This window comes from Lolium rigidum, chromosome 1 (assembly GCF_022539505.1).
Source record: "Lolium rigidum isolate FL_2022 chromosome 1, APGP_CSIRO_Lrig_0.1, whole genome shotgun sequence".
NCBI lineage: Eukaryota > Viridiplantae > Streptophyta > Magnoliopsida > Poales > Poaceae > Lolium > Lolium rigidum.
Window position 1 is genome coordinate 270,706,093 of NC_061508.1, and position 16,183 is coordinate 270,722,275.

The 16,183-nt window shown below is 46.8% G+C and overlaps 1 protein-coding gene across 1 annotated transcript; it reads right to left on the bottom strand.

Moving 5' to 3' along the window:
- Nucleotides 1–3,908: 3,908 nt before the first annotated feature.
- Nucleotides 3,909–6,940, bottom strand: LOC124694222 (elongation factor 1-gamma 1-like). The gene is made up of 8 exons (XM_047227236.1): nucleotides 6,837–6,940; nucleotides 6,678–6,730; nucleotides 5,900–6,049; nucleotides 5,773–5,833; nucleotides 5,636–5,688; nucleotides 5,458–5,559; nucleotides 4,897–5,383; nucleotides 3,909–4,468 (listed from the first exon to the last, which is right to left on the bottom strand). The coding sequence occupies exons 2-8, from the start codon at nucleotides 6,684–6,686 to the stop codon at nucleotides 4,089–4,091; spliced, it is 1,242 nt and encodes a 413-aa protein (XP_047083192.1). The 5' UTR covers nucleotides 6,687–6,730; nucleotides 6,837–6,940; the 3' UTR covers nucleotides 3,909–4,088.
- Nucleotides 6,941–16,183: the final 9,243 nt, after the last annotated feature.

Here is a 16,183-nt window from a genome sequence, read left to right on the forward strand (position 1 = left end):
AGTTCACAACACTCTAAGTTCTAACTATCGGTGTCCGAGCCGGATTCGCCGGTGTGGTAGTGCACGCGGCAGGCTGTGTCGTCGAACACCTTCACGATCATCTCGTCGTCCCCCTCGTACAGGAAGGTGAGCTGGCAGCCGGGCTCGAGGTGGAGGTCACGGGCGAACTTGTCCCACCCCGTGTGCAGGTACATCTTGCCCTGCCCGTCGAACAGGACCTCCATGGTCCAGCGGCAGAAGTTGCAGCTGGCCTCCCGTAGCTGCAAGTGCGCCGGCTCGACGCCGTCAACGAACTCGGCGAACTTGTCCGGTAGCCGCTTGATGCCGAGTGGGTCGTCGTCGATGCGGAGGAGGAACTTGAAGCAGCGTTCCTCATGCGAAGACGAGGAGGATGCAGGTGACGGTGACCGTGGGGCCATTGCTGCTCCACCATGGCGGCCCCTTCCCCGGCCCCGGGGGCGCCCAGGACCGCGGCCTCGACCGCCTCGCCGGCCACCGGGACCGGCCATCCTACATGTTTACATTTTTTAACCATATTACGATCCATTCCACTAACAAATATGAGTTACTCCATCACAAATACTAGGCATACATGTGGGTTCATACACATACATACATAGGGTTCATACACATACATGTGAAATTTCATATCTAGGTTTCAACAAATCTATGGTTCAAACACATGCATACATGAGGCTACCATCTCCAACACAAACAATACAATATAGAGTGCACACACAAAATCCATGTCTAGGGTTCATGTCCAAATCTAGCCCGATCTATGAAATTAGTGGATGAATGGAGAAAATTCGAAGGGGATTACCTTGAGAAATGAATGGAGAACGATCTCCACGGACAGATCTGGTGATTTGGTGGTTGATTTGGTGGGGGGAGAGAGGGGGAGAGAGAGAACCGGGCGCCTTTGGAGGAGAGAAGAAGAACAGAGGGAGGAGAAAGAAGAAGGGTCGGGCTGGGCTGGGCGCGCGCGGCCAAACTTAAGTGGATGTGTGGCGCCCTTGCCATGGGCGCCACACTTTGAAAGTGTGGCGCCGGCGAGAAAGGCGCCACACATGCTGCCACGTCGGATCGGGGTCACCAGCTCAGCGTCGACGGGCCACGTCGGATGGGTCTGTGGCGCCAGCGCCAGGGGCGCCACACTGGCATGTGTGGCGCCGGTGTGAGGGGCGCCACACAAAAGGGTTAGATGAGTGAAATAGTTTCGCCGGAGGGTCAGTCTGTGCTTTTCTTTCAGTTTTGGGTTATTTTTGTGCAAATCGCCTCTAACCTCCACGAACCGTTTTGCCTCTCTCTCCTAGGCGGCGGGCGGCAGGCGGCCAGATCTTCACGGGCAGCAGCCTTGGGCCCCTCTCCCTCCGCTTGCCGCTCTAGCGGCAGGAGGGGGAGGGGACCTCGTTCCTTTGCTCTGTAGTTAGGACTTGTGTGCCCTGGTGCGTCGTTGGGGTGGTGGGAGCGGCGCTCGGGTAAATAAATCTGCCTTAACTCCAATCCCACACCGACGGTGACCTTTATGGCGGTATCTCGAAGTTGTTGGCAACGTGTGCTTGTCGATCTTTCAAGTCGGCAGCTTGATCTTCTCGTCGTTCTTCAGATCTGGCGAGATATGTTTCTCGACGTGTCGCTGGCGTCTGTCGTTGTCCACGACGGCACTGGGGGCCGGGGCGAGGTGGATGCTCTGGAGCAAGGATGTTGGTCCGAGGATGGTGGATTTGTCGTTATTCGTCGACTTCGTCGATAGGATGCGGCGGATCTTGGCCCAAGATAGCACGGGGACGTTCCCCGGTCGACGTGCCACATCAACATGTGTCTCAGCTGCTTGCAGCGGACCTGTTCATCGACTCACAAAACCTTGTTGGCGATGGTGCTCTTTTGAATCTGGCAGTGATGGAGGTCGCGCGTCTAGGTGGCGTTGGAGTTTGGCGGCGGCCATCGGCTTCGGCGAGTGCAGGAAATCTTAAGGATAGTTTTTTATATTTGTGTCATTTAGGTTTTTTTCTTTAAAGTTTTCAGGGCAATTGTTTTTTCCTGGTATGTCTGGTAGTTTTCACGTTTATTTACTCATGTAACTTGATTTTCTATTAATAAAATACGTGGTTGCTCTCAAAAAGAAAACAAGGACTAAGAGCATCTCTAACAACGCCCGTATTAGTCCGAACCGAAAAAACGGAGTTCAGTCTCCCGAAAAACGATTTGAGAGCGCATTTGGGCACGGCGCAGAACAGAAACTGTAAACCCAAACCGAACTCGAGAAAATCAAACGACGCGGGAAAACAAGTTTCGTGATTGAAGTCGATTTCAGCCGATCACGTAGGATTCGATCATAATTCACACTAAATAGTGGCAAAATACAACCGCATTGCACCTAAATTACGTACTACGGACCTATTTAGACTAAAAATTAAGATTCCCGGCGACTTTACTGTCACCGGGTGGCGGCGGAGGGTTTTTCGACGCCGCCGGTTGCTAGGCGACGACGAGGGCCGCCAGCTCGATGGCGGCCGCGCCGGAGGCGCTTCCGCAGAGCAGCGGCGGTCCGTCTGCGTCGTCGTCGTCCCCGCCGGGGGCAATGGCGGCGGCCGGCGGGCTGCACCCGCCGTCGCCGAGGGGCTCCTCCGCTTCCCCAGCCGCCTCCGCCGCTGCAGCCGCCTCCGCGCGCCGTCGGAGCGCACCCGCCATTACGGCCAGCCCGCTTCCATGCGCCGTCGGAGCGCGCCCGCCTGCCGCGCTCCGTCTCCGCCCGTATGCCCGGCGGACGGCGAATTGCCCTTCTGGCGCCGGATCGGCCGCCGCCCCTACCCACGGGTCTTGCCCTTGTCATTTCGGACGGCGGGGTGGTGGCCGTAGCGGCGGAGCGGAGGCCGAGCGCCCGGGATTGCTCGTCGGAGGCGGCGGCGGGCTACGGTGGCGGGAGGGGAGCGGCGGGAGGGGAGTAGGGTTTCCGAACCGAACTCCCCTCCGCGAACCCTTTTAATAGGGGCCGCGTGGTGAGTTTCTCGGGCCCCTTCCAGTTCGGGCCAGCCCATCTTTTCGGGCTCTGATCTGCGCGCATTTTAGCCTGAACCCGTAAATCCGCCGGAAAAGTTCGGTTCTGGCCTGCATATACACAGCACCACCTATCGAACCAAATACAGTACTTGTATCAGAACCATATATAAATCACAACCCATCCAGGACCCTGGATTGGAACTACATCCATCAGAGACCGACGCAGACGGAGACCTACGACCAGCGTCGAGCACCAGACCAAGCCAATCACACATCATGCCCCCTCCAAATCGACGCGATCAAATCAGCATCTATCAGCAACAAGGAAACCTACGAAGAGTGTGCCTTCTTGGCGAGGGGCTTTGCAAAGATCATCTTTAGCCACTGTCCTAGAGAGAGTAATAGAGTAGCTCACAGTCTTGCAGCAAAGGCACAGGGGTATCAATCGGTTGTTGTTTGGATTGATGAACCTCCTGATTTTATTGTAGCTGAGTTAGCAGATGATGTAAGCCTCTCTTCATTGTAGTTTCAGACGCACTCTTTTCCTTACCAGGGTACCGAAGGGGACTGGAAGGTTTTTAATGAGGCGGCTTGCGTGCTTTAATATATTATGATTTAAAAAAAAAAAAAAGGAAACCTACGAAGCGAGGTGAAACTCACGAGCGCCGTCAGGAACGAAACAGTGACCTTCGACTAGAATTGCAGCGATTAACTATACCTCGAACTCTCTAACCAACGTTTTACCGTGACAGTACAGATGCATGCAGGTCATCCATTGTTTTGACATTTTTCTTGATGGCTTTGAAAGCTAATGAGAGCAGTGAAACGGTACAAATCAAGAATAACAGCAACAATATCAGAAGAGACAACAATATCATATGATTCAATCTGCAGGAAGACCCAGATGCATAAACCTCATAGCATAACGAGACTCATGACATAGCACAAAAAATTGATTGGTTCACCAGGTCAATATGCATCAAGTAACAAGCAAACTCTTTCCAAAAAAAACGACAACTGTTTAGACACTGAATCCTTGTCCTACATAGATCTTAGCCCCGCTGTAATCATCCGCACTGGTCCGCTTACTTGAAGCACTTGGCATCGAGCAAGGCCTCCCCCTCGAATGGCTCAAGGTCCTCGATCATGGCGTTGACGCGCTCCTTCTGGGCCTCATCGGAGAGGTCGACCTTGGTCCACGTGTAGAGTTCCATGTCGTAGACCTCTTCCATGACGAACTTGGGGATCTCCTGGCCACGGAAGAGCCACAGTCCCTTGAGCTTGAAGGGCGGCACAGAACCAATCACGAGCATCTTGCCAAAAGCATACTTGCGGCACAGGTCCATCCTCTGGAGGAAACCGCCGACCTTGTTCATGGTCACGTATGACACGGTGTTCTCTTCTTGGTACTTGTATTCACAGAACCACAGAGAGTATCCCTCTGGGTCAAACATGTTCCAGAAACCTGAAACAATGACATCATAAATGAGTTCCATTTCATGTGAGGATCTGGTTCATGAAACAAACAAAAAATGTATTTTCCAAATTATTTCACTTGGATTAAACAAGAGAAGGTTGACAAAAAGAATAACATGGATGTATTCTGCTAAACAAAGCTGGCATTGTATTTTAGTGAAGAAAAATGTTACCCTAAGAGCATGACTCGGATGGAGTTGAACGTTTAACAGGCAGAAACATGAAGAATGGACAATGAGTTACTCTTAGTTTTACATCAATTAGTGTTCACTGAATGAATTTGTGGCTATCAATGATCAATTATATTTTCTAGATTATGAAATCCACATATCAGGCTTCTAAACAATTAACAAACATAAGATAGAAGTTGCAACAGATCACCAACATACAAAAAAAAAGGTAAGATGGATGCAATACCTTTAATGGCAACCTCATGGAAGTTGCTCTTTGTGTTTGAGTACAGCCTCTTCCAGTCATCAAGCACCATCTTGCTTGGTGGCAGCAGATCAAGGGGATTTTTGGCCTTGGGCTTTGGTGCCTCTTCCTCTAGTGCCTCAACCACTGGCTTTGGGGCCTCCTTGGGAGCCTCTTTCTTGACCTCCTTTGGTTTAGCAGGAGCAGCCGCCTTCTTCTGAACAGCAGGAACAGCATCTGCCTGCTTGACCTCACCAATGACCTTCTTGAAGTTAGGCTGGTTAACCATTGTCCAGAAGTACCTCTCCACATGAGGGAACTCAGATGTGAAAGCCTTGGTCAAGATGCGTGCAAAACCATGGTAGAGGTTGCATGTCATGACGATATCGGCCAGAGTGACAGCATGCCCAACAAGGAATGTGTTTGAGGCCAGGTGGGTGTTCAAAGCATCAAGCGCCCTCTTCAATCCAGCAATGGCAACTTCCTCTGACTGAAATGGTTTAACATTAGAACCTTGCAGCATACCAATGCTCATATAGCTGACATACAAATCCTAAAACTTACCGGAGCAATGTAAGGCATATAACCCAGCCTTGGGTACAACCACCTTGCGAGATTGGTATCAACCTCTGTGGCAGCAAAGTCCATCCATTGCTCAACATGTGCCTGCAAGAACCATTAGCAGGTCATTTACTAAACCTTCCTGAGAAATGACGATAGAATTTGTTGATAGATCACTCACGTAGTCGATGAGAGAGCTGCCATAAAGAACGCTGTCACCCTTTGAGCGAGCAACTGAAGGAAGAAAAGAGAACATTGGTTAAGTTAGGCAGTGTGGAGGGAGCAAAGTTAAATCAATAGCTGTAACAGTATGTATACCATAGCGTGCAATAGCATTGCTCTCAAAAACAGCACCATCAGGAGTCTCAAGGACAGGAACCTGCAAAGAATTATCAGATGATGGTTCACTGTGTTAACCTTGGTTTGCAAATTTAGTCAGTGTTACCTTCCCGAGGGGATTCATCTTGATGAACTCAGGGGTTTTGTTGGAGACACCCATCTCAAAGTTCTTGGCCAGCTCAACGTTGATTCCACAGTACTCCGCGGCGATGAGTGCCTTGTAGGCATTCTTGTTGCCGCTGCCAGAGTGCAACACCTGAGCGAACAAGACACGGGACATGTTCAGAACAATGGAAAACCATGTGTATGTGCAGATAAAGTAACTAGAACATACATGTGCAGGCAGAACAAGTTTTATCACACCACCAGACTAAGCAAAGTGAATGAAGCAGAGACACACTAATACCCCTCAGGCACACAATAAACAGCACCCTAAATCCGTTCTAACGTGGTCATATATAAGCAGATCGAGAATTTGGAAATCCAGAAATAACTGACGTATCGTGGAGATCTAACAGGCATGTGCATGAGCATACAAAAAACTACACGAGAGTATGACCGAACATCAATCAAGTGAGTAGAAGGGAAATCGTTCAAGCGTCAGCTAATAAATCAATATTCGGATCAGAAGTCAGAACCCCTACAAATCCTACATCCAGGACCCACGAACTGCATCCAGCAGAGACGCTATACATACAGGTAATAAGAGGCCTAGGACCCGCGTCTAGCAAGGGAACAAGCTAAGCACACATGACGCGCCATCCAAATCGGAGAGGCCCGGCAGTTACTCGGCAACATCAACGTCTAAATTCGCACGCAATCCTGAACTAGGCAAGCATACATAATAAGCAACAAGTAAACCAACGGAGCGGGATGAAACTCACGAGCGCCATGACGGCAGGAGCAGCTGGCTTCCGCCGGACCCAAGATCTCAGATCTGCACAAAACCACGACGAAACGGTGAGCTTCGACCAGAATCAGGACGAGCGGAAGAGCGGGAGGGGAGGGATCTCTGGGGCGGCGGAGGGAGCTCGGGATCTTACGGCGGTCGCGGATCGGGACGAGATCGCGGCGAAAACCCCAGGAGACGAGGTGGGAGAGGCGGAGCGGAGAGGGGTTTACGAATGGAGGGAGTGTGAAGGATTTATGGCGGCGCTGGGGGTGGGAGGAGCTCGCGGCTATCTAGGGTTGCGGCGCGGACGGCCCGGATGGCGCGGCGGGGGAGGATGGACGGACCAGATTAGTCGGGGGATGGGGTTGTGGTTTTTTTTGGTTGCGACTCCCTTGAGTTTCTTCGAATCTGTATCAGGTCCCTGCAGTGTGGAGCTTGTTCGTTGGGAATATTACTTGGACGATACGGATCCGTGCGTGCCATTGACGGGTGAGTGAGCGTCACGTCATCTCCAAACATGCTTTACGTGTTATCAAAAACAAACAAAAAAAACATGCTTTACCTTGTGCCCTATCCACTCTATGCTTCTATGAATTTCTTGTGAACAGTGCCATATTGTTTTCTTGAATTTCACCTTGTGCCCTAGCCACTCTGTTTTGGAACTCGTATTCCATTTGAAATGACCCTACAGCTTTTGTTGCTGATGTTCGGGCAGCATGTGAAGTTCATCTCTTTTTTGGTTGTTGTTTTAATGATGCTATGAGCCGCGTTTGGTAGCCTGGGTGTCCCTTCGCTCACATCGGCCCACCAAATTTCGGGTCGTTTGGTTCCCTGGACGCACTCACGTTCTTGCATACACGGGTTTTAAAGCACCCCTGGGACAGGCCCCGGAGGAACACCCGGTTTGACAGTTTCTCCAGGACCAGGCCCTGGCGAGACGAAAATCGACAACGTCGTTTGGGCGGGAGCTCCGCCTCGGCATGGCAGGAGAAGCCGAAATTCCAGCGGCGTTGCGGGGCAAAGGTAGGGGTAACCTCCCTCTTCGGTTACCCTCTCCATTAGCCCCCTCCCAAATTTTGCATTCCGCTAATTTCCGCACCGGCGGCGGCGACCTAGATCTGGCAGCGTGCATCTACCTTCGGTCTCCGACGCCGGACCAGGCTCCTCTTCTCCAGCCGCGGCGGAGCATGCGCACATCTGCGGCGGCTTTCGGTCGTGTCCATCGTCGCCATGACGGAGGTAAGGGGAAACTCCTCTGCTCTACTATAGTGTTCGATTCATATTCATAGAACTGGTTGGATTCGATAAGACCGTTCGTAATGCATATATCTTGTTGAGTAGACCGACCAGCTCCAGCTTGTGCATCACGCCGCAGCACTCATCATTTGCGTACAAGCTTGGATCCTGATGGTGCACAAGAGAGCAGTTAGGCATGCTGCTTATCCTCGTGTGACTTATGGATCTATGATACACCGAAATCAGGAGAGGATTGTCAACCTAAACAACATCTACAACTGCAACGACGTAGAAGCCATCCAGATGCTACTGATGAGAAGAGCCCCTTTCTATGCACTTGTGAAAACGTTCAGGGAAAGAGGACTGCTGACGGATAGCATCCACACCTCTGTCGAAGAACAAGTCGCAATGTTTCTTCATGTCGTCGGTCATAACCAGAGGTTCAGAGTCATCCATAACACATTCAGGCGATCCACGTAGACTATCTCTCGGTACTTCCAGCAGGTGTTGTACGCAATTGGGGAGCTCAGAGGTGAAATGATCAAGCCTGCATCAATGAATACACCAACCAAGATAAAGAACAGCTATAGGTGGTTCCCCTATTTCAGGGTGAGTATAAAATCATGTTCCTTCTACCTATCAGATGTGTGGTACTGTCAGAAATATGACTGTGTGCTAAATTTTTTACAGGATTGCATTGGGGCTATTGATGGTACTCATGTCACTGCAAAAGGTACCGAGATCAATGTTTGCAGCATTCCGCGGGAGGAAGCACTACACCAGCCAGAACGTGCTAGCAGCTGTGGATTTCGATATGAGGTTCGCCTACGTGCTTGCTGGGTGGGAGGGTTCAGCTCATGATGCGAGCATCCTGGCCGACAGCTTGTCAAGGCCTGATGGATTGCAAATCCCTGACGGTAAGTTCTACCTTGGAGATGCTGGATATGCATGCTGACCTGGAATTCTACCTCACTTCAGAAAAACAAGGTACCACCTCAACGAGTTCTCTGCGAAGAACCGACCTTTGAATGCGAGAGAGTTGTTCAATCTCAGACACTCAAGCCTTAGAGTCAACATTGAGAGGGTCTTTGTTGCACTGAAGAACAGGTTCAAGGTCCTTGACCAGAAACCGTTCCACATGTTTGACACTCAGGTAAAGCTGGTCCTTGCTTGCTGCATTCTTCGCAACTGTATCCTAGGTTGGGGCGAGGATGAGTTCTTCGAAGAGGTTGTCACTTTTGATAAAGTAGAGACCGGCCATGGCGTGGAAACATGCGACAATGATGCCTGGAAGGTGAAGAGGCAAGAGTGGGCAGACGCAATATGGAAAGCCAGAGGAAACACCACCATCTGATAAGAAGTGAAGAAGTGAAGAAGAAGTGAAGAAGAAGAAGAACCCCTATGATCCCCTGTTTCTCGAACCCTTTTCGATCCCCATTTGTTGAACGACCCCGTTATGATTCGTAGTATCTAGGGAGCCTCGTGTTATGAACTACCATTCGTAGTAGCTAGGGATGATTTCGTCAACTGGTTGCTGATACGTCCATTTTGCATCACTATTTTATATCATAATTTAATGTTATTCATTGATATATTTCATATTTAGAGGTGATACTTATGTTATTTCATCTATTTTGCATGTTTCATGATTTTTGGAGGATCGCGCACGGAGTCGGGATTCTCGCTGGAAAAAGCGCCGTCAGAATGCAATATTTCGGAAGATCAACAATTGACGGAATTTATATGAAAAATCCTATTTTTCCAGAAGACGAAGGGAGCCAAAAGGGGGAGCCGAGGAGGGCTGCCATGGGCCCCCCTCACAGGCCGGCGCGGGCCCTGCCCTGGCCGCGCCGCCATGTGGGGAGGGGGCCCACAGCCCCCTCTGGCCTCCTCTCCTTCGCGTACTTCTTCGTCCCGAAAACCTAAGCTCCAGGGGATAGTCGCGAAGAGTCACAGCCGCCTCTCCTTCGCGTACTTCTTCGTCCCGAAAACCTAAGCTCCAGGGGACATCGAGCTGGACATCATCTCCATCACCATCGTCATCATCTCCATCATCATCACCGCCATCTCCACCGCTGCACCTCATCACCGATGTAACAATTAGGGTTGAATCTTGATTGTTTGATAGGGGAAACTCTTCCGGTATTGATCTCTACTTGTTATTGATGCTATTGAGTGAAACCATTGAAACAAGGTTTATGTTCAAATTGTTATTCATCATCATATCACCTCTGATCATGTTCCATATGATGTCTCGTGAGTAGTTCGTTTAGTTCTTGAGGACATGGGTGAAGTCTAAATGTTAGTAGTGAATTATCGTTGAGTAATATTCAATGTTATGATATTTAAGTTGTGGTGTTATTCTTCTAGTGGTGTCATGTGAACGTCGACTACATGATACTTCACCTTTATGGGCCTAGGGGAATACATCTTGTACTCGTTTGCTAATTGCGGGGTTGCCGGAGTGACAGAAACCTAAACCCCCGTTGGTATATCGATGCAGGAGGGATAGCAGGATCTCAGAGTTTAAGGTTGTGGTTAGATTTATCTTAATTACTTTCTTGTAGTTGCGGATGCTTGCAAGGGGTATGATACGTCCAAAACGTATCTACTTTCCCGAACACTTTTGCTATTGTTTTGCCTCTAATTTGTGTATTTTGGATGCAACTAACACGGACTAACGCTGTTTTCAGCAGAACTGTTCTGGTGTCTCGTTTTTGTGCAGAAATCCAACTTTCGGGAAAATCCTCGGAATTCATGCAGAAGGTCCTATTTTCCCAGAATATTGGCGGAGCCAGAAGGGCAAGCCAGGTGGGGGCCCGAGGGCCCCACACACTAGGCTGGCGCGGCCCAGGAGGGGCCCGCGCGGCCCTAGTGTGTGGCGGCCTCGGTCGGCCCCCGACGCCCTCCTTCGGACTACTTATTGCCTTCGACCTAAAAACGCACGAAGAGAAGTCGAAGTCGCCAGAAAGCCTCCAGAACGCCGCCACATCGCGAAACTCCGTCTCAGGAACCAGAAGTCTCCGTTCTGGCACTCCACCGGGACGGGGAATTGGAGGAGATCATCGCCGCCATCATCACCGACACCTCTCCATCAACCAGCAATGTTTCCCCCATCCATGTGTGAGTAATTCCCCCGCTGTAGGCTGAAGGGGATGGTAGGGATTGGATGAGATTGGTCATGTAATAGCATTAGATTGTTAGGGCATAGTGCCTAGTGTCCGTAATTGGTACTTTGATGATATTGTTGCAACTTGTTATGCTTAATGCTTGTCACTAGGGCCCGAGTGCCATGATCTCAGATCCGAACATGTTATTATTTCATCATGATATTCATTGTTTATGGTCTTACCTCGCAAGTTGTATACACATGCCGCTGTCCGGAACCAATGGCCCCGAAGTGACGAAATCGGGACAACCGGAGGGGATGGTAGTGACGTGAGGATCACATGCGTTCACGGAGTGTTAATGCTTTGCTCCGTACTCTATTAAAAGGAGTAACTTAATATCCAGTAGATTCCCTTGAGGCCCGGCTGCCACCGGCTGGTAGGACAAAAGATGTTGTGCAAGTTTCTCATTGCGAGCACGTACGACTATAATTGGAACACATGCCTATTGATTGCTTTGTACTTCGACACCATTTTATTATTATCTGCAAATGTCCTGCTATGATTGTTACATGAGTTTCTCTCATCCATGCAACGCCCGTTATCCATCCCTGTGCCTACAGTATTTTAATCCTGCTGTTTACTATAATTACTATTGCTCGTTTACGCTACTCGCTCGTCGTTATTTCACTACTGCTATCGCTATAAAGCTCGTTACTACTCGATAAACTCTTGCGAGCAAGTCTGTTTTCGAGTGCGAGCTGAATTGACAACTCCGTCGTTAAGGCTTTCAAGTATTCTTTGTCTCCCCTTGTGTCGAATCAATAAATTGGGTTTTACTTCCCGCGAAGACTGTTGCGATCCCCTATACTTGTGGGTTATCAAGACTATTTTCTGGCGCCGTTGTCGGGGAGCATAGCTTTATTTGGAAGTTCACTTGGATTGATATTGTTCGCTGCAAATTCTCCATCATGGGTAAAACTCGCGATCCTAAAGTCGCTATATTACCATCCACTACAAGAAAAAGTACAACTCTGAGTACCTCTGCTACACTTGATTCACCATCTGTGATAAGTCAACTTGTTTCACCGCCGCAAGCTTCACTTGCTAGTACTTCTGCTGAATCTGAAAACTCTTATAATATTGATAATGTTTCTGCTGTGCTTGATGATAGTGGTTCATTGGGATCCTTTCTAGATGCTACAATTGCTAGGTCTAGACAAATTGAAAATGCTGAAACTCCTAATGTTACTACACCTGTTAGTTCACCTGAGTCTGTTGATTATTCTAGTGATGATCCTGATGAGGATTATGTGGAGCTTAATGATGATTTTATTGATAAATGCAATTCCATTACTGATGCAAGAAAAATTAAAAAGTTTCTCGCACAATATACTGTTAGACATAAGTTATCTCCTGATCCTGAATTTGCAACATCTCCTATATGCATTAAGGATAAAGATTATGATTTTTCTCTTGATCTATCTCATATAGCTATTGTAGAGAAAACACCCTTTTGTGGTACTGAAGAAGAAAGTGTTGTAGAACACATGATTGAGCTTTCTTCTATGAGTAGCTTATTTTCTGATGATGTCAAGATGCGTACTTACTTTGTCGCTAAATTTTTTCATTTCTCATTAAAGGATGATGCTAAAACTTGGTATAATAATTTGCCTCCTGGTTCTATTAAAAGTCCAACTGATTTGCGTGATGTTTTTTTTCGAAAATACTTTCCTGCTAGTGCTCAACATATTGCTTTACAGAAAATTTATAGGTTTGACCAGGGAGATGAAGAGAAATTGCCTGACGCTTGGACAAGATTTTGTTCTCTTATCAGAGCTCGACCTGGACATGATTTAGAAAAAATGATCTACTTGATATATTTTATAGTGGACTAACCATTGAGTCTAGAGCATATTTGGATAGTTGTGCTGGTTGTGTTTTCAGGAAAGAACTCCAGTACGAAGTCGAAGAATTATTGGCTAAAATAGGCCGGAATTATGATGATTGGACTACACCCGAACCAACTCCAACGCCAATATTGAAGAAGAGGGGTTTAATTAAATTGAATGATGAAGATATGAGGGAAGCTAAGAAGTCTCTCAAGGAGAAAGGTATTAAATCCGAAGATGTGAAGAATCTACCTCCCATAGAAAATACATGTGAGACAATTCCCCCTTCATCCATGATCGAGGTAAACTCCCTTCAACGCTTTACTAGGGAAGATATTCCGTATTCAAAACCTCCTGCTCAGTGCTTAGATGAGTTTGATAATTATATTGTTAAGCAAGAAAATTTTAATATGAGAGTAGAGAATCATCTAATGGAAAATTCTCAAGCTATTAGCAATTTGCATGATATTGTGGAGAGAACCTCCAATGATGTTAAGATGCTTGTTAAACATTTTCAAATGGTTCAAACTCAAATTGATCAACTCACTAAAGTTCAAAATGACTTGTTAAAAAAAAATTCTAAAGAGAAACATGCTTATGAAGTAACAACTAGAGGTGGTGTCTCTACCCAGGATCCTCTATATCCTGAAGGGCATCCTAAAAGAGTTGAACAAGATTCTCAACGAATTGAATCTAGTGCTCCTTCTAAGAAAAAGAAGAAGAAACATAAAAAGGTTGTAGAATCCTCTGAACCTGTTAATGATGCTAATAGTATTTCTATTTCCGATGCTGAAACTGAAAGTGGTAATGAACATGATAATGGTACTGATAATGATAAGAATGGCGCTTCTGATAAAGAAGAAGTTGAAGATGAACCTGAAAAGCATGCTAAGAATAAAAAGTATACTAAAGAAGATTTTATTGCTAAGAAACATGGTAATGAAAGAGAACCGTGGGTTCAAAAGCAAATGCCTTTTCCTGCTAAGAAATTAAAATCAAAGGAAGAAGAACACTATAATATATTTTGTGATTGGATGAAACCTTTATTCTTGCAAATCCCTTTGACTGATGCTATTAAATTGCCTCCTTATTCAAAGTATATGAAAGATATTGTTACTAACAAAAGGAAAATCCCCAATGAGGAAATTTCCACCATGCTTGCTAATTACTCTTTCAATGGCAAAGTTCCAAAGAAGTTGGGCGACCCGGTATACCTACTATTCCTTGTTCTATTAAGAATAATTATGTTAAAACTCGCTCTATGTGACTTGGGAGCCGGTGTTAGTGTTATGCCTTTTTCTCTCTATAAGAGACTTTATTTAGATAAATTGATACCTACTCGATATATCTTTGCAAATGGCTGATAAATCTACTGCTATTCTTGTTGGTATATGTGAGGATGTTCCTGTTCAAGTTACTACTAACCGCTTGATATTAACTGATTTTGTTGTGTTGGAAATGCTCGAAGATGATAATATGTCTATTATTCTTGGGAGACCTTTTCTTAACACCGCAGGGGCTGTTATTGATTGCAACAAAGGGAAGGTTACTTTCAATGTTGATGATAAGGAACATACCGTCTATTTCCCCAAGAGGATTGATAAAGTGTGTGGAGTTAATACTATCTATAATTTGAGAACTATCAAAGTTGGAACTATTGATTGTCCAATATATGAGCCTAAAGAAGAATATCAAACTCTTATGATTGGATCCATATCAATTCAATACAAGAAAAAGGATGAAGAACTTCAACTTTGGAGAGTTGTTCAAGAGAGGGACAACCAGCACCGGAAGGCCATCTAGGACCGCCACCCAACTTAGGCGATCCTACAATGAGGATATCATCGCGCCAAGCTTCGCGCCCGAGGAAGACAATGGGGCTCCTAATGCTTCGTCTTTCCCGTGTTATGATTTTCTGAGAAATGCAGGGTTGTTGGATGATTTCTTCACCCTCGTCAATAGGGCGGGCTTAGCCGTCTACGTGGGAGATGAAAGAGAGCAATACCACATGCTCACCAAAATCTTCGTCGAGAGTTTCAAGTTCCACAACAAGCAATATGGGCCGACAATTGCATTCAAGATCTATGGTAATCCTATTACTATGGAATTGGAAGAATTTTGTGTTGCATTGGGTATTGCCCCTGTAGGTACATCAAGGAAGATTGAGGACAACCCCCGGGTCTTATTAGAGCTCTACCGAGGGATTACCAATGATGATTGCCGCACCATTCAGCGTGGCAAGATAAGAAATATCCAACTCCCCGCCATTAAGTATTTTGCCTATTACATTGCTACTAGCATTCTTGGTAGGGAGAACACTAGTAATATTTCTAGTTACCATCTTGCTTTCTTAATTGCTGCACTTACTGGAGAGACACCATATCATCTTGGTTCTCTTATTGCTCGCCGCTTGTCTAACAGGGGGCCTATTTTTGGAGGAATTATTGCATTGCGCGTTTTAACACATTTAAGACTTCCTCTTGATTCTAATGATGTGCCATTAACTCCTAGGAGGCTTGATATTACTGCTATGAAAAGCCATCATTTTGTTACCGCTGATTCCACTTTAGATAATATGGTCTATAGAATGTTGTTTGCTGACGGGGATGAAAAGGAAATCCCTCTTCCCCAGCAAGATTTGTTCAGCATTGACAGGGAACCATGGTCGCGCACTAAGGAGGAGGTGGAGGAAAAGATGAAGATACAAGACTTCCACCAGCAGCATGACTCCGAGGACGCCGAGCCCTCCTACGACTACACCGTCACGTATCCGGGTGCTTCTTCCGGCACATACCCGAATATGATCCATCTTCGTCGTACTACGGAGGTGCTACTTCATGGGCACCATGGGATTGATCTCCACTTAGGCCAAAAGCCTAAGCTTGGGGGAGGTATACCCGGCATCACTCATTCTTCGCATATTATGGTTGCTTGGATACTTGTATATACTTGTTTAGTTTCTTTGAGTGGTTTTCTAATGAGAGGGAGATGATATTTGGGGAAGTGCTCGCTCGAAAACAGCTTTCGGATCTGTCACCATAAAAATTCTCAAAAACATCCAGAACGTTATTTTGCGAAGCCAATTTTTGTGCATGTTCCCCAGGTTGTTATATAACTTTAATTAGTTGAACACTTTTCGATTTGAGCAGTGGAAGAATTTCTTAAAAATCGAGTACTGTACTGCTGTCAAGTTTGATGAATTTCTGCTGCTTTGTGTTTATGTGACTTTTCTAGTTTTTATTTTCTTGTTTTTGCTTTGTTTC